Genomic DNA, 27341 nt, shown 5'->3' with positions numbered 1-27341 from the left:
AATATGGAAATAAGAGATTTCTTCCCCGAAAGCGACAATATTCATTCATGCCAAGACATAACCAACCAGTCTATGAATGGGAATAAGTGCAGACTTTTTTTTTGGCTCTTACCTTTTCTCGTTCATTACCAAGATGAACATAAATAAATTAAATACAACGGAAATAGTTGATTGCTCTCAAAAAACGTCCAGAATGAAGGTTTAAGGACAGTCATCAAATTGACCATTAAACAAAAAGGACTGCAGAGTTTAAACAGTTTTAGCTTCGGCAGCTAATTATCCAATATACATTAACTAGACCATTTATACTCCCTTGAAGATATAAATATAGTAAATATTTCTTCAGATGTGCAGTTATTCAAGCTGGTTATTATAATCCTACATATTTAAACAGAAATAAACAAGTCACCGAGCTTGTGTTGACAATAATGAATTATACATTCACCCATGTTGACAAAAAGGCATGTAGGAAAAAAAAAAAACTGGGCTGACAAGGGCGAGCTGGAATTATACTTTGGCGAAAATTAGTGCCATGCAAAATGTTTCTGCGTGGACGCCTTGTTTTTCAGTTGAAAATACAGCATTTTAGTCTTTTAGCATCACTTCTTCATCAGCGTGAATGAAGTCTTTAAAGCCTAGAAGCAGAGGTCTTCAAGGTTTTTCAGGCCAAGGACCCCTTATCTGAGAGTTGAAGCAGGGACCCCTTATCTGAGAGATGAAGCAGGGACCCCTTATCTGAGAGAGATGAAGCAGTTTGTGTTTCCACAGAAAATTAATCGGTTCAGAACCCCAACACATGGTTTGGAACTGGAACCAAAACATTCAGTGAAAGCACCATAAAAGGTTCCAAGGATCTAGAACGGAACCAATTCTAGATTAGAACCAAAGTTATTTAGGTGGAAAAGGGGCCAATTCAGTGAGGACCATAGATGGCTCGCCCATGCTGCTGGCTAATGTAGAGCGACATCGCCACGTGGCGACCATCTTGCTTCAGGTAGCTCACCCATTCATAACATTGTCTATGGGACATGTACTTTTTAAATAACCACAACTTGCTAAATTTTAAACCGATTTTCAAACTGTTTGGTTTGTTATAAACGTCAGATGATAATGCATACAAAATTCACTGTAGCAAGATGGCCACCGGTGAACGACGCCGGAGACTCCGCCTTGTGCCATCTAGCCTTTATATAAGTCTACGGTGAGGACCCCCTGTTGAAGGCCCCCTGGCCTAGAAGACTCTAGGAAGCCATGAGTGCACAAACAGCTTCAAATTAATACTCTTCTTCTGCTAACCGTCAGGAACGAGAACATAACCGCCGGTAACAGGATATGTGAGATGGGCACCAAGGAAGAGTGGGCACTTCGGTCTTAAGCCCTCCCTAACCGCACCAATGATTCGCCATGCAACTCGAGTTGCATGTAGTTGCATGAAACCATTATCCCCAATGACAGTTGCATTGGTGTGACATGTCCTAAGAACAGTTTTGTTGCAAGGAGTTGCATTGGTGCGGTTAGGGTTCTTTTAATCCAAAATAATATATTTGGAAATAGTTTTTTAAGTAAAGTAAAATGGTAAATGGTAAATGGTGCATTTATATAGCGCCTTTATCCAAGGCGCTTTACAGAGATTGTGCATTACATTCACCCATTCATACACCGATGGCAGCGGAAACCATGCAAGGCACCAACTAGCACATCGGGAGCAATTAGGGGTTCAGTGTCTTGCTCAAGGACACTTAGACAGTAACTCTGGGGGAGCCCGGGTTCGAACTGGCAACCTTACGGTTACCATCCAGGCACTCTACCCCTGAGCCACCGCCGCCCCGTAAAGTAAGTAAAGTAAATTATATATGATTAGAAGGTCTAATATTTCTACAATTGCTACAAAACCTGTATATCCAGTCATTTTGGGACATAAACAAGATGTTGTAGGATCAAATTAAGTCTGATAATGATGTACTGTGCATGTTCACATCATCTTTCAAATATTAAATGTTTTAACATTTTGGACAAAATAAACAATTTTACATGGAGGTGCCCTGAGATGTCCCTAGTGCCCACCTATCCTGTATCCGAACTGCAAAGCGTGAAGAGGCCCGGAGTTTCACCAGTCTGGTTAAAAGAAATGGCACAAAAGAAACGAACACATTTATGGCACCATTCACCTACCCTGGAAACAACTTAGATTAAGAGGAGCAACAGCTTAGCATACTTAATAATAATAACAACATGCTGAATAATGTAAGTGACTCGACAACGTTAATAAAAAAATAAAATAAAAAGCCTTCATCATGACAAAGAAAACACACACACACACACACACACACACACACACACACACACACACACACACACACACACACACACACACACACACACACACACACACACACACACACACACACACACACACACACACACACACACACACACACACACACACACACTTCTTAAGTGGCCCACCAATAAATAGATAAATAAATACCTCGTGTTCTCTGTGAAATGTGGTCAAACTAAAACGTCTCAAACACCAGATGTCTCAGGTTGTACCCGGATACTCTTCAGATTGTACCCGGGTACATTTCAGAGGCAGTATGATGTCTCTATCAGGTTGTACCCGGCTACACTTCAGAGGCAGTGTGATGTCTCTATCAGGTTGTACCCAGGTACACTTCAGGTTGTACCCAGGTACACTTCAGACTAGGCAGTGTGATGTCCCTCTCCGGTTGTACCCAGGTACACTTCAGAGGCAGTGTGATGTCTCAGGTTGTACCCGGGTACACTTCAGAGGCAGTGCGATGTCTCAGGTTGTACCCGGGTACACTTCAGAGGCAGTGTGATGTCTCAGGTTGTACCCGGGTACACTTCAGAGGCAGTGCGATGTCTCAGGTTGTACCCGGGTACACCTCAGAGGCAGTGTGATGTCTCAGGTTGTACCCGGGTACACTTCAGAGGCAGTGCGATGTCTCAGGTTGTACCCGGGTACACTTCAGAGGCAGTGCGATGTCTCAGGTTGTACCCGGGTACACCTCAGAGGCAGTGTGATGTCTCAGGTTGTACCCGGGTACACTTCAGAGGCAGTGTGATGTCTCAGGTTGTACCCGGGTACACTTCAGAGGCAGTGCGTGATGCAACCAAGCGTGAACAAATTTGAGTGCGTTTAACGTACGACTGTGTTTACGGAGATTGTGTAATGTACGAACGGCGGTGCTAATTTGAGCGAGTTCATGTACGATTTTGTTTTCTTAAGTGTGTTAGACGAGTGCAACTATTGCATGAGTCCAGGGTTTGCTCGAAAGGGGTTAAAAAAATAAATGCTAATTGATCTACCTGGTAAAAACAAAAGGATTCGAGAAGAATCCATCCGTACGGTCGAATAATAATTTGGACGCCATACATTTACTGTATGTACGTGTGTATGTAACTATGTATGTATGCGTGGGGTTGTCTTTTTTTTTTTTTACTAAAGGAAGAAAATCTTGATGACTCTCTGGATGATCTTGCCACAGCCGGGGCACGGCGCCTGGAACTTGTGCAGCCTGCGGGCGCACGGGAAGCAGGTGAGCAGGTGGGCCGTGCGCCCGTGGATGATGTTCCCGTTGCGCGGCCGCACGCGGCACAGCTTGCAGGGCTCCGACAGGGCGTCGGGCCTGGCGTACTCCCCCACCTCCATCCCCAGGCTTTCCTGGCTCTCGCCGCCCGACAGCTGCTGCTCGTCCCTGGACGACAGCCCGGAGGAGAGGGAACCCCCTCCCCGGCCCCTGCCCCCGGTCATGGTGCAGGCCAGGGGCCGGTCGGCGGTGGAGTGGGAGGGAAGGATGATGGGGTCGGACGCAGCTCGCATGCAGTCCGGCACGTCCACGCCCTCGTCGCTGTCGGCGTCGCTGTCGTCGTCATCGTTGCGCGCCGCGGCGGAGCTGCGGAAGGCGAGTGGTGGAAAGTAACATTTGCTTAAGTACTGTGCTCAGGGCTCCAGCGTGCGATCTATTAAGTATATGCTACTTAATTTCTTAATGTGCGAGTTAAATTTGAACGAGGTCGCACCGGTGCTACTTATTGCTTTCACTCCCAGTCTCAACCATGAAACACGGGCATTAGCGCGATAATAAAATATTACTTTATTCTCTCTCATTCCTCTCTCTTTCTCGCTCCCTCTCTCTGCCTGTCTGTCTGCACCGGTCTGCACACGACACACGTGAGTGCAACAGCGGCGGCGCGCTCACTGATCAACCCCGGAAAAAACGAAACAAAGATTTCAGCATCAGCTGTACACTTAAGTTTCCCTGGAGCGTACACTTAGCACACATTTTACAACTGGGATGATGATGCTGTGCATTGCTGTAGCTGAATCTACGGAGACAGCAGACACAGAACATACGGGGGACTGCGCCTCGTCCCCGTCCCCAAACACGGTAAACTTGTTGTTGAAAAATAGCTTCCAATAGCTTGTTGTTTTGCGTAGTAGCGCTGTGTGCAGGCCAGGTACATACATGATCGCCTCGAACAAAATACATCTCCCACGTGAAACCTGGTATATTCTTCGTCGTACGACGTGGTGTTGCATGCTGGAAATAGCAGATCTACAAGCTCACAACGCGTCGTGTCCACCACACGTTGTGAGCTTGTAGATCAGCACATGGAAATATGCAGGCTGAGCCGTTTAGAAACGTTCCCCTTCACAATAAAAGCACATCAGCTTTCACATGTTCATTCTATATAAAGAAAAGACAGGAGCAAAGTGTTAAATATCCTTATTGGCCATTAGGTTTAACATGCCAATGCAGAAGTAAGGGGTGTGTCTCACTTCTGTTTCATATAGCCAAATGATAATAACTATATGGAAAAATGCACTATGGGTTAATTCATTATAATAATTTCGTATAGAATGTGTGTGAGTGAGAAATATTCCATGTTATATGCTTAATTTAAGGAATTTATGCTTCAGCCAAGAAAACCTTTGCTATAGCCTTGGTGTTATATAAGGTCATACGAAGAAAACGTTGATGCTACCTAATATCTGGTGGCGCTACCAACTGAAAACGTAGGTGGCACCAGTGCTACCTGTGAAAAAGTTAGTCTGGAGCCCTGACTGTGCTTAAGAAAAAAATTGAGGCATTTGTATTTAGCCGAGTGTTTCCAATTTTTCAATACTTTTTAGTGATGCACCGTTGTATCGGCCACATAATCTGTATCGGACGATGTTGCCGGTATTGGTCAATATCGGTATTGGCAAATCAAACTGACATTAACCCATTCTGAACGGGAACCCATTTTGGTGTTAGCATCATGTTATGCTTTAGCTATTGAAAAATAGCAGATCTACAAGCTCGTAGCGCGCCACTGAGTGGCGCGCTACGAGCTTGTAGGTCTGCTATTTTTGAAAAAATCGAAGAACGACTGACATTTTTAGAATCTGATCTCAGGTCAGAATGGGTTAATCAGACCAGTGTGTGTCCAGTGGAAACCTCGTATGAATCTGATCTCAGGTCAGAATGGGTTAACCGATGGCAGCAGCCGATGTTTATTTGTTGTCGATAAGCATACATTTTGCATTGACTATGTTGGTTATCTGTAGTCTACCAAGCTGTAGATTCTGAACATTTATTTCTTGCATTGAATATGTATTTGTTTCTCTGGCACAAAAGGGAGAAATAAAAACAAACAAAAACAAATTAAACATTTAAATCGGTATCAGTATCGGCTATCAGCTAAATTGTTATTTTAAACATCGGCATCGGCCAAGAATTTCCATATTGGTGCATCCCTAATACTTTTACTTCTACTCCACTACTACCATCTCAGATGCAAATATTGTACTTTTACTCCATTACATTTATTTGAAAACCTTAGTTACTTCGTAGATTTGGATCATTAACCACTTCAACACAGTTTTTTCGTATCCCATTTCTTTCACCCAGTATTATTGTCTAGTGCGTTACACTCCCTCTGCCAACCTGGGGAGAGCAACAGACTGTCCTCATGCTTCCTCCAATGCATGAGGACGTGGAAGGAACCCTGGTCAGGGGGAGGCAGTATAGAGGGTATAGGGGTACAGAAAGGCCCTTTCAGCCAACCCCACCTAAGGCTATGTGGGCACGGAGTAACTATTCTAACCTGCTGCAGAGGAGGATGTCGGGGACAGACAGGGAGTGGACATCCTACCTGCTAGAGACGGGGATGTCTGACTGGGACAGACAGGGAGTGGACATCCTACCTGCTAGAGACGGGGATGTCGGGGACAGACAGGGAGTGGACATCCTACCTGCTAGAGACGGGGATGTATGACTGGGACAGACAGGGAGTGGACATCCTACCTGCTAGAGACGGGGATGTCTGACTGGGACAGACAGGGAGTGGACATCCTACCTGCTAGAGACGGGGATGTCTGACTGGGACAGACAGGGAGTGGACATCCTACCTGCTAGAGACGGGGATGTCTGACTGGGACAGACAGGGAGTGGACATCCTACCTGCTAGAGACGGGGATGTCTGACTGGGACAGACAGGGAGTGGACATCCTACCTGCTAGAGACGGGGATGTCAGGGACAGACAGGGAGTGGACATCCTACCTGCTAGAGACGGGGATGTTGGGGACAGACAGGGAGTGGACATCCTACCTGCTAGAGACGGGGATGTCGGGGACAGACAGGGAGTGGACATCCTACCTGCTAGAGACGGGGATGTCGGGGACAGACAGGGAGTGGACATCCTACACTGCTAGAGACGGGGATGTCGGGGACAGACAGGGAGTGGACATCCTACCTGCTAGAGACGGGGATGTCAGGGACAGACAGGGAGTGGACGAGTCGCGGGACGTCCTTGTACCAGTTCTTCTGCAGAGCCCAGCAGCGCACGCAGTACTTCTGCTGAGGTGTGTTGAACTTCCTGCACTCTGTGCACTGCCACGCGTCCTGAATGGACCACAGACACACACAGACACACAGAGTATTCATTTTGACAGCAAAGTCTTAACTCTTACATTTAGCGCCAGCATTGTTTCAGTCCATGTGCCTCCCCGCAGCCGTCCCTTCCTGTCCCACTCCTGGTAGAATTACTCCCACTCCCATCCCAGCTCCCGTAGTTTTTTTTTGTTTTGGTCTGTGGACCACTGGTGGTCATTGGAAGTATTGCATGTGGTCCCTGACCATCCATTTAGTAATAATAGTAAGGATTTGTTGATTTTTTTTAAATGTCTTTCCACTGGAAACGGTAATAATAATAATAATAATAGTGAACTGAATGACCTGGCGACCTATGATGACCTTGGAGTTGAAGGTCAAGAAATTCAACAGAACAAAGGGAGTTAGAATCTCAAGAAGGGAAAGTGCACCGGATTGTCTGGTTGAGTCATTATAGAGCGTCGCAGTCCCTCCCCCTTTCATGACGACGCTAGGCCCAGGAAATTAATCCCAATGCATTTTTCCCATAGACATTTTAAAAAGTATTTATTTAAAGACCTTTTAAGCGTCGTACGAAGCCAACTCGAGTTGTGATAAATCATGACAACAAACACAATATTTTGGACCAAACAAATAATTACAAAGAAAAAAACAAAAAAGTGTTGTAACCTGCCGCTTTGTTTGGCCCAAAACTTTGTGTTTATTGTCATGATTTGTCACGACAAGAGTTGGCTTTGTCCGCGGCGTAAACGTCTTTAAATAAATACTTTCTGAAAAGTCTATGTAGAAAATGAACAGGGATATATTTTCCGGGTCTCTCGAGGGGGCGGGACTGCGACGCTCTATTGAGTCATATTATTAGGAAATTATTAGCGGTCATCTCATCAATGGACCATTGGTTGAGAAACAGTGTGATTTATACACATGGGATGCATACATTGCATAGCAAGTGTTACAAAAGCACTAATCTTAGCCCATATCCCCACCCAACACAACAGTGGTCCCCAGGTTGATTCTAAGTAAGTCAGGGTGGTGGTCCCTGGTTCACAGTCAGTTGAAAACCCCTGCTCTAATGTTGACCTACCTGTGTACAGATCTCTATGTCTGTGTCGTCACTCAGACACTGGGAGTCCTCATCTGGCTCGTCGGCCATCTTTACAAACACACAATCATTCATTTGAATTACAGCCTTTTCCATTAACCACTAACACGTAGCATCCATGTTCTGAAGGCAGGGTTAATCACAGCCTTTTCCTTTAACCACTAAAACTAGGGGTGTAAAAAAAAAATTATTCAAATTATAGTCGCGATTCCCGTTATGAATGATTCAAAATGGATTCATAATTTTCATTTTTTCCCCTCCTGGTTACAGTTACAGGAGTTTTCACTACATGGTGTTGACTTACTTGACTTATTCCTGTAGGCTCCTAGGTGGAGCATAGGGCCACAATCACACCCCGCCATCGGACTCTGTTTTGAGCAGTTTTCTTCGGCTGGGCCCACGATAATCCGGTCGTCTTTGCCTCACTCTCCACTGATCTTCTCCAGGTCTGTTTTGGCCTCCCCACTTTTCTTTTGCCCTGTGGGTTCCAGTCCAGTGCTTGCCTAGTGATGTTGTCAGTAGGTTTACGGAGGGTATGTCCAATCCACCCCCACTTTCTCTTCTTCACATCCTGGCTGATGGAGTTTTGGTTGGTTTCCTCCAACAGGCTGGCATTTGATATTTTATCGGGCCACCTGGTGTTCAGAATGTTTGTTGGTGGTAGTATTTGTCACTCTCCATGTCTCATGTCTCTGATACATGGTGTTAGTGATATGAAATGTAAGCTTACCCTAGTCACAGTAAATATCATAGTCTTCAGTCATTTTCTAGTTAGTCACTTCAGTTCAGCACAGCTGAGGTGCGTCTTGTCAACGAGGAGCCTGACCTTAATGTTTAGGGCAGTGGTGCTGACCCTAATGTTTAGGGCAGTGGTGCTGACCCTAATGTTTAGAGCAGTGGTGGTGCTGACCCTAATGCTTAGGGCAGTGGTGCTGACCCTAATGCTTAGGGCAGTGGTGGTGCTGACCCTAATGTTTAGGGCAGTGGTGCTGACCCTAATGTTTAGAGCAGTGGTGGTGCTGACCCTAATGCTTAGGGCAGTGGTGCTGACCCTAATGCTTAGGGCAGTGGTGCTGACCCTAATGTTTAGGGCAGTGGTGCTGACCCTAATGCTTAGGGCAGTGGTGGTGCTGACCCTAATGCTTAGGGCAGTGGTGCTGACCCTAATGCTTAGGGCAGTGGTGGTGCTGACCCTAATACTTAGGGCAGTGGTGCTGACCCTAATGTTTAGGGCAGTGGTGGTGCTGACCCTAATGCTTAGGGCAGTGGTGGTGCTGACCCTAATGCTTAGGGCAGTGGTGGTGCTGACCCTAATGCTTAGGGCAGTGGTGGTGCTGACCCTAATGCTTAGGGCAGTGGTGGTGCTGACCCTAATGCTTAGGGCAGTGGTGGTGCTGACCCTAATGCTTAGGGCAGTGGTGGTGCTGACCCTAATGCTTAGGGCAGTGGTGCTGACCCTAATGCTTAGGGCAGTGGTGGTGCTGACCCTAATGCTTAGGGCAGTGGTGGTGTTGACCCTAATGCTTAGGGCAGTGGTGCTGACCCTAATGCTTAGGGCAGTGGTGGTGCTGACCCTAATGTTTAGGGCAGTGGTGCTGACCCTAATGTTTAGGGCAGTGGTGGTGCTGACCCTAATGCTTAGGGCAGTGGTGCTGACCATAATGTTTAGGGCAGTGGTGGTGCTGACCCTAATGCTTAGGGCAGTGGTGCTGACCCTAATGCTTAGGGCAGTGGTGCTGACCCTAATGTTTAGGGCAGTGGTGGTGCTGACCCTAATGCTTAGGGCAGTGGTGGTGCTGACCCTAATGCTTAGGGCAGTGGTGCTGACCATAATGTTTAGGGCAGTGGTGGTGCTGACCCTAATGCTTAGGGCAGTGGTGCTGACCCTAATGCTTAGGGCAGTGGTGCTGACCCTAATGTTTAGGGCAGTGGTGCTGACCCTAATGCTTAGGGCAGTGGTGCTGACCCTAATGTTTAGGGCAGTGGTGCTGACCCTAATGCTTAGGGCAGTGGTGGTGCTGACCCTAATGCTTAGGGCAGTGGTGCTGACCCTAATGCTTAGGGCAGTGGTGGTGCTGACCCTAATACTTAGGGCAGTGGTGCTGACCCTAATGTTTAGGGCAGTGGTGGTGCTGACCCTAATGCTTAGGGCAGTGGTGGTGCTGACCCTAATGCTTAGGGCAGTGGTGGTGCTGACCCTAATGCTTAGGGCAGTGGTGGTGCTGACCCTAATGCTTAGGGCAGTGGTGCTGACCCTAATGTTTAGGGCAGTGGTGGTGCTGACCCTAATGCTTAGGGCAGTGGTGGTGCTGACCCTAATGCTTAGGGCAGTGGTGCTGACCCTAATGTTTAGGGCAGTGGTGGTGCTGACCCTAATGCTTAGGGCAGTGGTGCTGACCCTAATGCTTAGGGCAGTGGTGCTGACCCTAATGCTTAGGGCAGTGGTGGTGCTGACCCTAATGCTTAGGGCAGTGGTGGTGTTGACCCTAATGCTTAGGGCAGTGGTGCTGACCCTAATGCTTAGGGCAGTGGTGGTGCTGACCCTAATGTTTAGGGCAGTGGTGCTGACCCTAATGTTTAGGGCAGTGGTGGTGCTGACCCTAATGCTTAGGGCAGTGGTGCTGACCATAATGTTTAGGGCAGTGGTGGTGCTGACCCTAATGCTTAGGGCAGTGGTGCTGACCCTAATGCTTAGGGCAGTGGTGCTGACCCTAATGTTTAGGGCAGTGGTGGTGCTGACCCTAATGCTTAGGGCAGTGGTGGTGCTGACCCTAATGCTTAGGGCAGTGGTGCTGACCATAATGTTTAGGGCAGTGGTGGTGCTGACCCTAATGCTTAGGGCAGTGGTGCTGACCCTAATGCTTAGGGCAGTGGTGCTGACCCTAATGTTTAGGGCAGTGGTGGTGCTGACCCTAATGCTTAGGGCAGTGGTGCTGACCCTAATGCTTAGGGCAGTGGTGCTGACCCTAATGTTTAGGGCAGTGGTGCTGACCCTAATGCTTAGGGCAGTGGTGCTGACCCTAATGTTTAGGGCAGTGGTGCTGACCCTAATGTTTAGGGCAGTGGTGCTGCCGACCCTAAGCACAAACTGTCCTGAGAGATGACATGGTCCTAACCTCTTTATCAGTCTTCTCCTCCTTCCCCGGGGTCTCCTCATCCTCAGGCAGCAGAGTGTCTCCTTCTCCTCCGCTCCCGGCTCCTCCTCCTCCCTCCTCCTCCTTCATCTCCACGCTCACCTGCTCGCTGTCTGCCTCGGTGAGGAACCACAGGTCATCCGTGGTGTCCGACACGACGGCAGTGTCCTCCTGCAGCACGGGAGGGTTGGGGTTAGGGTGTGTTTTAACAGCGGACAACAGCCTGGCATATTTTCCGAAGTGCGTTATTTGTTTATGGGACCCCGGCAACTACTGGCAGGCGAAGAGGCGATAATGAATTAATTTGATCTTGATTTGATGAATTCGACTGTTACTTTGTTTACCCCTCCATGCGGGACCATACCACCGAAATTTGGTTCCATAGTTCCACTTCGCAACGGAGGAACGCTGGGCTCATTTTATTAACCCATTCTGACCTGAGATCAGATTCTAAAAATGTCTATTACATCCTGACAGTTTCATTATTAACCCATTCTGACCTGAGATCAGATTCTAAAAGTGTCTTCGATTTTTCAAAAATAGCAGACCTACAAGCTCGTATCGTATTTTTCAATAGCTAAAGCATAACATGATGCCAACACCAAAATGGGTGCCCGGTCAGAATGGGTTAATGGATTAAATAACCCGTGCAATAAATGTGTTAATGTACAAAACGCAAAACAACTTAAAAAAAATGGAGATAATAGGTTTCTGCCCGACAGCAACGACATCAAATCTAATTTATTTATATAGCACATTTAAAAACAATTATCTGTGTTTCACAAGGCAGAATATAGTACAGTGCAATGCAATATAATACAGTAAAATTCAGTGCAGAAGACATCAACAATAGAACAGGCAAATAGGACAAAGTAATCTGAAAGGAAAGGTGCAAGATCATGTCGGGGATTCAAAGGCTTGTGAATATGAAAATGTTTTAAGTTGTGATTTAAAAGACTCAACGGAGGGCGCAGACCTAACGGCGAGGGGAATGCTGTTCCACAGTGTGGGGGCTGCGACAGCAGCGACAGCATGTATTCATATAAACGAACGCTTAATATTTTAAGTTCAATTAATTTTTTGGTGTCATTACTGCTTTCTTCTTAAGGTCAGAGAAGGTTTTGGGCTCAACACAAATTCAAACAATTTAGCTACAACAGCCACGCCTCCTCAGAGCCGGAGTGACCAAACAGGAACGGAATGTTCAACTTGTCTAGAACACAGACTACCTTGGGGATTGTGAATGTTGAACTTGTCTAGAACACAGACGACCTTGAGGATTGTGCAGACAGGTTTGTGTACATTGTTGCCAAATGGAGATGACATCTACTAGAGGTACTGGAGCAAGCGAGGGAACAGATTCACCCTCCCGGGACGAAGGTGTGAAAGACTTGGGAAGTCCTTTGTGCCTTTGAAAGGCAACAACGGCCGTTTGGCTAGGATAATCGTAGCCTAACCTGGAATAAACAGTTGTTTCATGACTCTGACCTCTTAAAACATAATCTAAGCAAGGGGTTCTTGTGCTGTTTTTTTTTATACATAAACAGCTCTTTTTGTATTATTGTTATTTCATAATATATTAAAGATAAATCACTCTTAACCCTGAAGTTCAATTAATTATGTCCATAGACTTAAAATCACTGTTGTATTTCATGGCCTAAAATAATTGATGAAAAAGATTGTTACCTTTATTTAGGTAACAGTAGTAGTTACCTAAATAACTTTTCCTGGGAGCAGATACACAGTATGTGGACAACCCTTATTTTTCATTGTACGTATATTTGCAGAATTTCTGGAGATGTGCGTGCTTCCTTTTCGATCTTATCTCTAAAATAATTGACGACACCAAAGGGCCAAGTTGCCTTGCCCTAAAATGATAACATTTTCAAAGCAGAAAAGAAGAACAAGTGACTGTTCTTACTAGGTTAGTGTGGATGTCAGTGTGCTTACTAGGTTAGTGTGGATGTCCGTGTGCTTACTTGGTTAGTGTGGATGTCAGTGTGCTTACTAGGTTAGTGTGGATGTCAGTGTGCTTACTAGGTTAGTGTGGATGTCCGTGTGCTTACTAGGTTAGTGTGGATGTCAGTGTGCTTACTAGGTTAGTGTGGATGTCCGTGTGCTTACTAGGTTAGTGTGGATGTCAGTGTGCTTACTAGGTTAGTGTGGATGTCCGTGTGCTTACTAGGTTAGTGTGGATGTCCGTGTGCTTACTTGGTTAGTGTGGATGTCAGTGTGCTTACTAGGTTAGTGTGGATGTCAGTGTGCTTACTAGGTTAGTGTGGATGTCAGTGTGCTTACTAGGTTAGTGTGGATGTCAGTGTGCTTACTAGGTTAGTGTGGATGTCCGTGTGCTTACTAGGTTAGTGTGGATGTCAGTGTGCTTACTAGGTTAGTGTGGATGTCCGTGTGCTTACTAGGTTAGTGTGGATGTCAGTGTGCTTACTTGGTTAGTGTGGATGTCCGTGTGCTTACTAGGTTAGTGTGGATGTCCGTGTGCTTACTTGGTTAGTGTGGATGTCCGTGTGCTTACTAGGTTAGTGTGGATGTCCGTGTGCTTACTTGGTTAGTGTGGATGTCAGTGTGCTTACTAGGTTAGTGTGGATGTCCGTGTGATTACTAGGTTAGTGTGGATGTCAGTGTGCTTACTAGGTTAGTGTGGATGTCCGTGTGATTACTAGGTTAGTGTGGATGTCCGTGTGCTTACTAGGTTAGTGTGTATGTCCGTGTGCTTACTTGGTTAGTGTGGATGTCCGTGGAGCCGTTGCTCCGCCGGCTGTAGTTACTGCGCAGATTACCCAGAAACCACCAGGGCAGGCCGGAGAGGTCCCAGTCGTCCAGCGTGACATCCAGCTTGGCTCGTTTACAGGCTGAACGCGTCAGGCCGTCCAGAGAGTCTAGATACATACATAGATGGTTAGTTTACAGGCCATTCAGAGTCTAGATACATACATAGATGGTTAGTTTACAGGCCATCCAGAGTCTACATACATAGATGGTTAGTTTACAGGCTGTTTAGAGAGTCTAGATACATAGATGGTTAGTTTACAGGCCATTCAGAGAGTCTAGATACATAGATAGATGGTTAGTTTACAGGCCATTCAGAGAGTCTAGATACATAGATAGATGGTTAGTTTACAGGCCATTCAGAGAGTCTAGATACATAGATAGATGGTTAGTTTACAGGCCATTCAGAGAGTCGTGATACATAGATAGATGGTTAGTTTACAGGCCATTCAGAGAGTCTAGATACATAGATAGATGGTTAGTTTACAGGCCATTCAGAGACTAGATACATAGATAGATGGTTAGTTTCCAGGCCATTCAGAGACTAGATACATAGATAGATGGTTAGTTTACAGGCTGTTTAGAGAGTCTAGATACATAGATAGATGGTTAGTTTAAAGGCTGTTTAGAGAGTCTAGATACATAGATAGATGGTTAGTTTACAGGCTGTTTAGAGAGTCTAGATACATAGATGGTTAGTTTACAGGCTGTTTAGAGAGTCTAGATACATAGATAGATGGTTAGTTTACAGGCTGTTTAGAGAGTCTAGATACATAGATGGTTAGTTTACAGGCTGTTTAGAGAGTCTAGATACATAGATAGATGGTTAGTTTACAGGCTGTTTAGAGAGTCTAGATACATAGATAGATGGTTAGTTTACAGGCTGTTTAGAGAGTCTAGATACATAGATAGATGGTTAGTTTACAGGCTGTTTAGAGTCTAGATACATAGATGGTTAGTTTACAGGCTGTTTAGAGAGTCTAGATACATAGATAGATGGTTAGTTTACAGGCTGTTTAGAGAGTCTAGATACATAGATAGATGGTTAGTTTACAGGCTGTTTAGAGAGTCTAGATACATAGATAGATGGTTAGTTTACAGGCTGTTTAGAGAGTCTAGATACATAGATAGATGGTTAGTTTACAGGCCATTCAGAGACTAGATACATAGATAGATGGTTAGTTTACAGGCTGTTTAGAGTCTAGATACATAGATGGTTATTTTACAGGCCATCCAGAGGCTAGATACATAGATAGATGGTTAGTTTAAAGGCTGTTTAGAGTCTAGATACATAGATGGTTAGTTTACAGGCCATCCAGAGTCTAGATACATAGATAGATGGTTAGTTTACAGGCTGTTTAGAGAGTCTAGATACATAGATAGATGGTTAGTTTAAAGGCTGTTTAGAGTCTAGATACATAGATGGTTATTTTACAGGCCATCCAGAGGCTAGATACATAGATAGATGGTTATTTTACAGGCCATCCAGAGTCTAGATACACAGAAGTCACAGATAGGTTGTTTACAGGCCGTTTAGAGCAGTGTTTCCCAACCTGTGCTCCACAACACTTTAGTGTGCCGTTTGATATGTCCAGGTGTGCCGCCTGATTTGACCGAAAGTAACACTTTTCATAGCCTAATAATCTCGGGGCACATCGGCTGCGTTAACGCGATAAATAAATATCGGGGTCTCACTCTGAGTCTGCACAGAGCCTCTGAGTCTGCAGCGGCCAGGAGGCGGTGTGTGTGTGCGTGAGAGAGGAGGCGGAGACAGTGCACTCTGTGTAGTCTGTGAGAGTGACGGTAAACAGTCAGCAACACGTTAAAGTTCTACTTCTACTAAGGAAAGAGGCATCGATGGAGCCATAAGTCCATATCCATAAATTCGGGGACATAAATTGCGCAAAATATTGTTAAACATGACGGCAGCAGCCTGCTGCATCCTCCTAGCTGTTGTGTGCTAAGCTAAATTATCATACGGAACCACAACACCGCGGGGGGGGGGGGGGGGATTTAACAGGGGCGGGTGGAGCTGCCGCGCGCTCAAATACGGAGCATGTCAAACAAAGCACTGTCTGCGCATTCAGTGGCCTCTCCAATATGACACAGTCACAGTGCATGTATCTTCTATATCAGAGGTTCCCAAACACCGGTGCCGGTCCGCGGGACACGTGGCACTGGTACGCAAGAGGGGAATTCTAAGTTTTGCGTCGTTTAAAAATGTCCAATCTTTGGTATCTTTAGCAGCAGCAGCTGTAGGCTATTTTGTGACGATCGCGTTATTGAAACCAAACGCTACACGCGGTTCCGGTACAGGATTATTATTTCATGTGAATCATGTCAAAATGAAAAGATGATGTTATCCAGGTAAAGTAGTGGTATTGGCACACAGCGCAACAGCAGCACCGAGAACACAATAAGAGATATAACATTATTATTCTCCTCCTCCTCCTCCACAACTCGATAACGTTCTCATTTTAGTTTGTTACTCATTTTCTGAGCCATGCAAATAAACAACAACCCGCACTGACCGGAGACGGAGAGGTTCATGTGCCCTGCGCGTAAAGCTTAGCCAGAAACAGACAGTCATTGCGTCAGCATGAATGTAGCCTCGGGAACACAGACGTTATATTTACAGCACGGAGGTGAGGGGGATATCGTTTGGGGGTAACGTTTGCGTGCTTCTATCTGTTACTTCTCTGACACAGCGCAGTTCAAACAGACTTCAGCCAGTCTCAATAGTGGGACACCGCGCGCTGAGAGCCACATAGCCTACACAGCTGCATTTGGTTTTTAATTAAGGGGGAGTTCTGAATGCAGTGAAAAAAGGGGAGGAAAAAAAGCTCAACTTTCGACTCGCTTCTGCTGCGAGTCGACTCGTGATAATTTATCGATAAATCGATAAATCGATTTTTTGATGAATGCCCTAACACACACACACACACACACACACACCGTATATCTAGGTGTGCCCCGAGATTTTTAGGCTATGAAAAGTGTTCCCTGGGACAAAAAAGGTTGGGAAACACTGGTTTAGAGAGTCTAGCTGTTTTCGCTGCATGACATGCTTCCATTGAAGACATGCAGACTTCTATAAAATCTAAAAGACTGAAATTGTGGTGGCGACTGAGAACTTTAATCCATGTGTCCAATTATGTATTATCTAGATCGTAAGTGATTAATCAAAGAGCATTGTTTGATATGCTCATGCAAAAAAATGGTTAGAATGTTAAGAATAGTACTGCTTGTGTGTGTGTGTGTGTGTGTGTGTGTGTGTGTGTGTGTGTGTGTGTGTGTGTGTGTGCAATCGCGCTTACCCTCATCAGGGTCCCGGGGTCGTCTCTGGGAGGGGGTTTGCAGGTGGAGGAGGGGCCTATTAAGGCCCGCCTCCAACCCTGCTTTTGCCACACCTCCAAACACCTGGAAAGACGAGGAAAGAACAAGGCAGAGAAGAGACGATCAGAGGACAGGAGCTACGACTGGCCACTAGGGGGACTCACAGCTCCACGCTCAACATCACCTCTTGGGGAAGGGGGCACTGGCTACAGGGTGGACGGGGTGCGGGCCAGAGGGGGAGGGAGGCTTGGGGCATAGATGGGTAAATGTTTCTGGACGAGGAGAAGTAGTAGAGGAGAAGCAGAGACAGTTTGAGAGGAAGGTTACAGGAAGACAGATGAGAAACGTATTAAAGTTTCAATCATGGAGATGAAACGCATGTGGACAGATTTGGATTGGACAAAGAAACTATAGTAAGCCATTCTTCCTACATCTGCGACTACAAGATGTTTGTTATAATAACAGACATGCCCACACACACACACACGCCATTACTGGAAAACCTTTGTTTTGCAGGGAGGCCTGAAGCAGTTAATTCTAAGGACATGCATGCCAGTAAGACTAATAAGCATTCTACAATTACCATCAGTATTTTGTGGAATCAAATAAAATATGTTAATGTTGGTCTGGTTTTGGATCTTAACTCTCTTGGGCAAAGACCAGAGATCAGACCAAAGCGATAATGAAAATTATGTTATAGGTAGAAGGGGAAAAAATGCTATGTTATTTGATATGATCCAAGAAGACAAACATAAAACATGCAATAATTAAAGTTTCACAGAAAAGTAGAGCTGGTTGAAGAGCAGTAGAATATGGCTCAACAAGATTGAATGGAGACCTATGAAAAAAAGGGTGTGGTGTTCTGTTGGTGGTGTGTGTGTGTGTGTGAGGGGAGTGGATAGAAGGTGTAGGAGTGGGTAGGGTGGGTAGGTGGGTGTCACGGGAACAGGACAGTTCAGTTGTAGGTACGTAGGTAGGGTGAGTGGAACAGGTAATTTGAGATCAGGAACTGTGATCCCCCGGCTTGATCGGAGCAGAGAAGATAACTCTGGAGAGACAGAGACAGTGACTCTGCCCCCCTGTCAGTGTGGTCTAGGGGCCGGTGGGGGTCCCACCGGACCCCCGGGAACCACCACGTGACAGGGGTTAGTAGTACAGAGACGGTGCAACTCTGTACAGAAGCTGCACCCCAACGGAGACAGCAGGCCTGCGACCCACCTCACCACACGCAAGCCTAAATAAAGAGGACCGTTTGTTGTTTGGATTATTATTAGAGCCCGACGGTCGACCCCATGATGACATGTTTTTGGGTCCAACGGACCCGATATTTTGAGAATGAAATGTCTAATTAAAAAAAGACATGTAACTTATAAAGCAACTTATATTGTAAGTTGTATTGTAAGTAAGAATGGATCACTTTTTGCTATTATAAAAGAACGCCTACATGGATCTTAATTAAACTTATATTATGGCCCATTTAAAAAATGACTACAAGCTCACAACATTTCAAAGTGTTGTGAGCTTGTAGACTGTCTCTATATATATTTGTTTTGTTTATATATAAATGTGTGATGATGACATGAACAAAATTATATATACATTAAAAAAAAATGGGACACATCGACAGCACAATCGCCGATACTGACGTCATCGAAAAGGTAAAATTATGTCGGGCTCTAAATGTACTGTAATTTAAGTACAATTTTGAAGTATTCCCAATTTCCAATACTACTACTTCTACTCCACTACACTCGAATGCAAATATTGTACTTTTACTCCACTACATTTATTTGTAAACTTCAGTTACTTACTAACATTTCAGATGTTTGAAAATAGCCAATCTACAACCTCATACAAGCGATGCGATGTGTCGCATCGCTTGTAGATCTGCTATTTTCAAAAGTTTTTTTTTTCTCGCCTAAACTTGTGAAATGGGATATCCTGCATAGCGATTACTTTTGGTACTTTAACCCATTTTGAGCGGGAACCCCTTTTGGTGGTTACATACATTATGTTATAATTTAGCTATTGAAAAATAGCAGATCTACAAGCTCATAGCGCGCCACCGAGTGGCGCTATGAACTTGTAGGAAAATTGTCATGATTTCGAAAACTTTCATTTTTTAATTTCGACGTCAGGCCTGAATGGGTTAAGTACGTTTTGATGCCAATACTTTTGTACTCAAGCACATTTTGAATTCCAGACCTTTTACTTGTAACAAGAGTATTTTATTTCTGCATTGCAGTATATGCGAGTACTTTTTCCACCACTGCTGACAGGGGGTGTCTATACTCGGTCTAGAGGGTTCGGGGTTGCGAGTGGTGAGGCCTCTGGCCGAGGCGCTCTGTTTCTCCTTTAGCACCATGCTTCGGCATTACCTGACCGCGGTCCTCCACTCCGCCCTCTACACACTCACGGCCCACAGAAAGAGTCTCTGCAGCGTCTGCATTTCAAATGAGAACATAGTAACAGACAAAAGCAAAACCCCCCCTCAGCCCTTTAGTAAGAATAAGAATATAATGATGACACTCCATTATAGTTAACCCTTCTTTCAATGTACTCTCTCCCACGCCAGCTGCCCCCCCCCGCCCCCTAAAAGGCCGAGTGGGGATTAAGAATGATGGTGCAGAATATTCCTCCCAGGAATGACCTCTTTTTTGCACACATAAAAATAGCTCATAAACAACACATGATGTATTGGGAAAGAAAATACTTTTTAACTGGCCATAAGCTATCAAAGTGGTTTGAACGATGAAATGCAAAAAAACAGAATGAATCAGTTGATCCACACGCGACAGAAAAGAGGAAACAAAAGACAAAAACAAAGAGGTCAATCACAGATGTATACCCATGTATCATTAACCCATTCTGAACGGTAACCCATTTTGGTGTTAACATCATGTCGTGCTTTAGCTATTGAAAAATAGCAGATCTACAAGCTCATAGCGCGCCACCGAGTGGCGCGCACACGAGCTTGTAGGTCTGCTATTTTTGAAAAATCGAAGAACGACTGACATTTTTAGAATCTGATCTCAGGTCAGAATGGGTTAATGTCTAGTTATCTGCATCCATCTCCCATGATGACTGACTGACTGACTGGCTGCTTTCAATAAGATATTGTATCAGCACGTTAAGACGTAATAAATGACGGCATCTCTTACCAGTACATCCAAGCACAACCAAGTACTTCTTCAGCATGTCATACACCGGGCTGTGAAATAAAATAAATATGATGATTTAACTCCTTGCTGAGCATTGGTGTGACTGTAGTCTCGCGCGCCAGACTGTTTCCTCCCACAATGTTCAAACGCTTCCGTCATACAGTCTGGAGCATGGGAAGTAGAGGTGCTCTGATTGATTTGATCGGCGATTTTCACTCCAAATGACAATTTACCTGATCTGGAGAAACCGACCATTTAAGTGGTATAAAAGTCAATCATATAGTATAACATTGCTTTGCATCTTTGTGACAGGCCTAAACATTCTCCATTTCCTCTCCACACACACAGGAACAGTTGAGACGTGGGTTTTGACATTAATAATTTTGGAAATATTCAAATGTTCCCCTTACGCACAAGATCTGTATTGGCCGATCATAAGAAAAATGGTGATCGGTCCCCAAAAAACCGATCGGAGAACCTCTAAAGGAAAGCTCTTTGTGAACGGAAATGATCCTGGTCTCTAAAATACCTCCCCCTGGCCAGCCGGGGTGCCTGATGGAGAGGAAAGGAACTGGTTGAAATGACGTGTTCCTTCTACGTGCCAAGTCCGGCCAGGTAAACTCCGCACTGTCAGGTGAAAAGAAGCAGCTTGGATTCCTCATGCATAGAAGGAAGCATGAGGTCTGTCCGCTGCCCTCCCCAGGTTGGCAGAGGAAGTGTAGCGCCCAGGATTACATTAGATAATTGACACTGGGTTAAAAAATGGGTTGCAAAATCGTGGGATAAATTTTTTGAAAAAAGGGAACGGCTTCCGTTCTCGGCTTTAATCATCGGCATAATCAACTCGTTTCCATGTTCAATCCATGTTCAATGCAAAAAACACAATCCTTAACACTTTGGATCCGTCTGTACGACGAGTACACCTGTCCTATAAATTAATGACGCTGGGTCCCCATGACGAGCAGGCTCGTCTTGAGGCGATATCTTGATATAATATAACATTGCCTCGCTCAGATTTTGTTTCTCAATAGCTTCCGTTTTAGTCGCGGCCTTTGCACGCTTTTTCCCTCAGAAACTAATGCGCTGTCCGTGCTGTTGACCAGATAGGCGATGTTCGGAGGAGGTCTTTTCTGATTATCTGGTGAGCGCGATGGGAACATTGGCGTTTCCTAGAGCAAGGATGGACGTCATGTTAGCTCGCTAGCATCGATACAGTCATAGTGGAATTGCCTAAAATCACCGGCACCCAAGCACCATCACTTTAGTCCACCGGGCGGCACTCAAAAGTGCTAATCACAATTTATTGCAACTAATATCTGTAATGGTGACAGACAGGCCCTACCTGGGGTTTTTGACAGAGAAGCTCTCCACCTCCAGCAGCTCTCCCAGAGGGTCGTCCTGACAGTGGACGATGTGATTCCGGCTCTTATCGCTCTTATCGTACAGCTGCTTCCCCATGATGTACTGGCCCAGGTAGTGCATCACCTAGTTAGTAGTACACAACCATAGACTGTAAAAAAAAATATGGACAAAGCGTTCTCCGGGTCTGATATGGACGTAAGATGAAGCCTCTATGGAGCTATGGGGTTTTTTGAGCCCAATGACAGCGCCACAACAGGCCATTATATGAACTTTCAGGAAGTCCCGATTTCCTTCGTGGCTTCACAAAATATCTGTCTGACTGCCCCCCTGTACACAACACAGAATGCATCACTTATAGACCTATGATGTACTAGTACCCAACACAGTACACACTACACATCATGATGTACTGGCCTAGATATTGCATCACATACACTACACAGAACTTTTTTTTAGAATTCAAAATTATTTTTATCATATTATATTATTTTTGTCACATAAATATGGACCCAAAGTAAATATCCGCTTTTTAACTACTTTTATTATTATTACTGTTGTTGTTTCTGGACATTTTCCCAAACAAACTTTTAAATGTTTAAGACATTTTAAGCTCATCTACAGGTTGCAATGGGACAGGCTGTGAGCTTGTACATCTGCTAATTTCATAAGTATATATATTTGTATGGGCATAATGTATTAATTAAGTTTGTGTCTCAAGCTGCAAACTTTTGGTAGCCCCTGATTCAGACAAAGGTGACAGTAGCCCTAGAGCTAATCACCTCTTTGGCACGGGCCATTTAGGATAAGCAACAAAGCATTCAAGTTCACTGGATAAACATTCATAACCACTGGATGTTGGAGGCTCCCGAGACTAACTTGAGGAGTAGGGGCTGCTGCTCTTAGGAACAGCTTTCCCTTTCATATAAAAAGTCTTTCCATTCTAAAAATATTTGTATTCTTTGGCCTTTAACCGCACTTAATGTCTGTGTCTTGATCCGTTTGTTTTCACTTTCACTTTTGTTGTTGTTGCACTGATGTCTTTGTCCTCACCCTGTGGCCTGTATAGCACTTTGGTCAATTTTGATTGTTATGAATGTGCTTATTGTGCTCTATAAAAAAGAAAGTTAGATTTTGATTTGGATAAAGCGTTCATATTCACTGGATAGACATGCACTAGATAAAGCATTAATATCCATAGGCCAGTGTCTCGTACCTCTTTGAGAGTGAACACATCCTCCTGGGCTCCGGCCACACGCAGAATCTGCAGCAGAGGAGCTCTGGGCTGGACCTGTGGAGAAAACATACATAAATATATGAATCACAGAATCTGCACCAGAGGAGCTCTGGGCCGAACCTGTGGAGAAAACATACATAAAAATATGAATCACAGAATCTGCAGCAGAGGAGCTCTGGGCCGGACCTGTGGAGAAAACATACATAAATATATGAATCACAGAATCTGCAGCAGAGGAGCTCTGGGCCGAACCTGTGGAGAAAACATACATAAATATATGAATCACAGAATCTGCACCAGAGGAGCTCTGGGCCGAACCTGTGGAGAAAACATACATAAATATATGAATCACAGAATCTGCAGCAGAGGAGCTCTGGGCCGAACCTGTGGAGAAAACATACATAAATATATGAATCACAGAATCTGCAGCAGAGGAGCTCTGGGCCGGACCTGTGGAGAAAACATACATAAATATATGAATCACAGAATCTGCAGCAGAGGAGCTCTGGGCCGAACCTGTGGAGAAAACATACATAAATATATGAATCACAGAATCTGCAGCAGAGGAGCTCTGGGCCGAACCTGTGGAGAAAACATACATAAATATATGAATCACAGAATCTGCAGCAGAGGAGCTCTGGGCCGAACCTGTGGAGAAAACATACATAAATATATGAATCACAGAATCTGCAGCAGAGGAGCTCTGGGCCGGACCTGTGGAGAAAACATACATAAATATATGAATCACAGAATCTGCAGCAGAGGAGCTCTGGGCCGGACCTGTGGAGAAAACAACGCAATGCATCTCACACTCACTGCTTTGGAATCTCGTGTAAATGTTGTGACGATGATAACAGAAGAGTGGGCACACCATCCATAGTAAAACTGTCTATTTTGTCCAAGATATTTAAAAAATATATATTTGTCTTAAGTAATGCAAAGTATACATGCTTAGAACAATTCACAATTTAGGTCTAGTAAGATTTCCACAATAACTACAAATGTCTACCAAACCTGTACATATATTATTGGTGTGTGCCAAATCTGTGTAATTTTAGATTTCAAATAAATGGGGACTTTATTTATTTTTTCATACCTACTTTTCAGAAATCAGAAAGACTTTATTGTCACTCCTTAAAAAATACTTTATAGTAAAAGAAGGGAGACATTCATTTGCCAGATCTCCTCAGTTGGGCAGTTCATTCATTAAAGAACAGAATACAACTAGCGCACGCACACGCACACACAACAAAATGTTACAACATTTTGATTATGTTACATTGAGGTGCTTACTCTTCCACCTGCCCAATGCACAGTATTGTTGTATCCTTGACCATAACACTGTCTGCCACGACTACCAAACTCATTCCTTCATTAAATAATAACAATGTAATTAACTATTCACCTGACTCTCCTCCCCGGGTAGGGTCCTGCATGGAGAGCTTGGTGCAGAGGTCTGGGTTGATGGAGAGCTCATATTAAACGAGCAGGCTCTGAAACGCAGGCGTGCAACAAACGTTATTATGCATTTATTTATGTAATAACTACCGCTGTCACGATTACAATTTCAAATTGGCGATTAATTAGCACACAATCTGTTACACATTATAATTGTGTTTGTGGCATTGAACATTATGAATAAAGAATACATTTCTGTTTGCCCCATAATCAAGAAAATGCACAGGGCAGATATGACGAATAACTGAAGAAAAAAAAACTAAGAAATTACTGACATATATTTTTATACTTAGAAGCTTGTAGATCTGCTATTTCAGATATTTTTAAATGTATTTAACGATTATGAACATTATGACAAATTAATTGAAATTCAAATAATTGTGATTAAGCGATCATGTAATAATTGTGACAGTCCTAGTAAAACTTGCCCATAATCAATCAATATAACCCAGTGGTTCTCAACCAGTGGTCTGGGGACCGCCAGTGGGCCTTGAGGGGGTTCCAGGTGGCCACCCGCTAAATGACGGGAGAGTTGTTAACCAAATGGACCCTTATTAGATTGTAAAAAATATTAAACCAAATGGACCCGTAACGCTCTAAGAGAGTTACATATTATATTTGTTAAACAGCTGCTACAATCCTATCCAATGACGACAACAATATTGTCAATATAATATATAACAATATATATATATATATATATATATATATATATATATATATAGTATATAACAATATATGGGTCTGAGAAGCTTTATGTCTTCAAATGGTGGTCCATGGCTCAAATGCTGAATATATAATGGTCCTTGATATGAAAAGGGTTTAAAACCACTGATATAACCAATCGATATGTGATAGATAGATAGATAGATAGATAGATAGATAGATAGATAGATAGATAGATAGATAGATAGATAGATAGATAGATAGATAGATAGATAGATAGATAGTATGTATGTATGTAACACATAAGAACATATAAATCATTGCATTATGACTATGAGGTAGTGGTTCAATGATACAACTGTTTTTCAAACTCCATTTCAAAACATATAGACATGTATACATACATACATACAGACAGACATGTCTTCTTCATTCCCAAACCTTACATATTCATGAAATATACTAAAGAAAGAATACACCTTTATTACAGCGTTTATTTATTTTTTAGCCCAGTGGTTTGGGGACCACCAACACCAATGGTCCTTCAGACAGGGTTCCAGGTGGTCCCCAGACAAAAGATAGATAGTTGGGGAACTAAAATGGACCCTATAAATCTGTAACTGATTGATAAGATTGTAAAAAAACAGTAAGGGTTTTACACTCAAGAGTTACATTGTTAAACATTTGCATTACAATTAAGAAGTCTACACAATTAGAGAATATTGACGAATTGTAACTTGGATCAACGTTTGCCTGTTATTTCTCTTCCATATCAATGCAGCTTTGATAATTGTGGAGATAATATTATCAAACAAAAAATATTCAACAATAACAAAATGTTCTAGGTTTTGGGTCTGAGAGGCTAAATGTCAAATGGTGGTTCGTGGCTAAAATGGCAAATAAATAATGGATCTTGGTGTGAAACCGTGTTGAAAACCACTGTTTAAGACCACCGTGAACGTTGACGAGCAGCTGTCAAGTCAACACAGAGCCAGATCTTATGAACATGATGAATAGAGCATAGAGGGCCACATACAAGCACCACAACAGCTCAAATAAACCCACAGGGTTGTTTGAAATAAAAACAAAACTAATAAAACCTTAACTGACGTTAAATACAACACGCGCGTGCGTCGCACGAGACAGCACGTGTTTACATAACGTCAATAACACAACTGTGACAAGTGGCTAAAAGCCTCGCGCTAGCCGAGTTAGCTTGTAGCTAAGCTAACGCTAAACAACACTAACAACAACGGAACATAATAATAACTCACCTTTAATGAATTGGTTATTATTACTTCAAAGTCGCTACATCGTGGCGCGCGTGCGACGGCCGTAACTATAACGGCTACTGGTTGACTGTGTGGGCCTACTGTTGACTGCCAGCGTGCTAACGTGCTAACAATGGTGCTAACAGTGCTACAGTGTTATTACAACACAATACGAACTACAAAGCTCTGGCCTAGTGGTGGATTCAAAATGATGACGCGTCGGTTGCACAACTTCCGGATACGGGTCCCCGAACAGTGGCTCGGGACCCCCATTTGTGGGTCGCGGACACATTTTTATGGGTCTCTTTGTTTTTCGTCTCCTACATTTTGTTTTCAATAGTTTATTATTATTTTAAAAACAAAACACTCCCGAAAAAGCATTTATTTTCTTGAATTAAAAACAAATTATTTTTCATGAAGAAATAAAAATAAAATCAAATAAATTCCAAGTTTAAATAGTAGTGAAAATAGCCGATCTACAACCACCACCTCACTCAGATACACTCTTGGGGTCCCGGACAAACGCCGAATCTCTGTTTTGTCTGCTGCACAACAGCGCCACCTAGAGAAAAAGATCCCGTTTTCCCACTTTGCACAATCCATGTCTCAAAATTAAATGCAGAATAAATAATGGACCTTTGATATGAAAAGGGTTGAAAAAAGAAATCAAAAAGAAAAATCTGTACAGTAAACAGTAAAATAAATTTGTACTGTATTTTACTATACGTCTGTGATCTGCGTAACCGTTTGCCCCACCGACTTCATTTGACACACGCATTCCACACCACCACAGGGAGTGCAGTGCCCGGTGTAGAGTCTGTAGGATACACCGTTGTCCAGAACCAGCACAAAAGCCTCTGCCCGGGATCTGGACCTGATCATCCCTATATCTCCATATATGAAGCTGGCCTGTTCTGACATCACAACACT

The 27341-nt window shown here is 44.0% G+C and overlaps 1 protein-coding gene across 2 annotated transcripts; it reads right to left on the bottom strand.

The window, feature by feature from the left end:
• Positions 1–1863: 1863 nt before the first annotated feature.
• Positions 1864–26594, bottom strand: mdm4 (MDM4 regulator of p53). Of its 2 annotated transcripts, XR_014569663.1 has the most exons (13): positions 26415–26594; positions 24422–24509; positions 22996–23070; positions 21763–21905; positions 20421–20470; positions 19638–19702; positions 17241–17343; positions 13873–14033; positions 11122–11310; positions 7988–8056; positions 6767–6915; positions 3074–3920; positions 2991–3032 (listed from the first exon to the last, which is right to left on the bottom strand). XR_014569663.1 is itself a non-coding variant. In XM_083771757.1 (12 exons), exons 2-12 carry the CDS (start codon positions 24491–24493, stop codon positions 3467–3469), a joined length of 1530 nt encoding a protein of 509 aa, XP_083627883.1. In that variant the 5' UTR covers positions 24494–24509; positions 26415–26594; the 3' UTR covers positions 1864–3466. The 2 variants fall into 2 exon arrangements, 1 of the variants encoding a protein (XP_083627883.1); XM_083771757.1 differs by having other exon boundaries at positions 1864–3920.
• Between the last annotated feature and the right edge of the window lie 747 nt (positions 26595–27341).

Source organism: Protomyctophum parallelum (genome assembly GCF_964188405.1).
Source record: "Protomyctophum parallelum genome assembly, chromosome: 8".
NCBI lineage: Eukaryota > Metazoa > Chordata > Actinopteri > Myctophiformes > Myctophidae > Protomyctophum > Protomyctophum parallelum.
The sequence above is the reverse complement of the archived record's forward strand: the minus strand, read 5'-3'. Positions and strand labels throughout refer to the sequence as shown.

Bases quoted from the DNA above. Each gene is read 5' to 3' on its own strand.
- mdm4 (XM_083771757.1), bottom strand. From the start codon at position 24,493: ATGAGCTCTCCATCAACCCAGACCTCTGCACCAAGCTCTCCATGCAGG. The intron at 21,906-22,995 runs GTACGAGACACT...ACTACTAACTAG, and splicing joins ATGTGTTCACTCTCAAAGAG to GTGATGCACTACCTGGGCCA. The intron at 19,703-20,420 runs GTAAGAGATGCC...TTTGAAATGCAG, and splicing joins GGTTGTGCTTGGATGTACTG to ACGCTGCAGAGACTCTTTCT.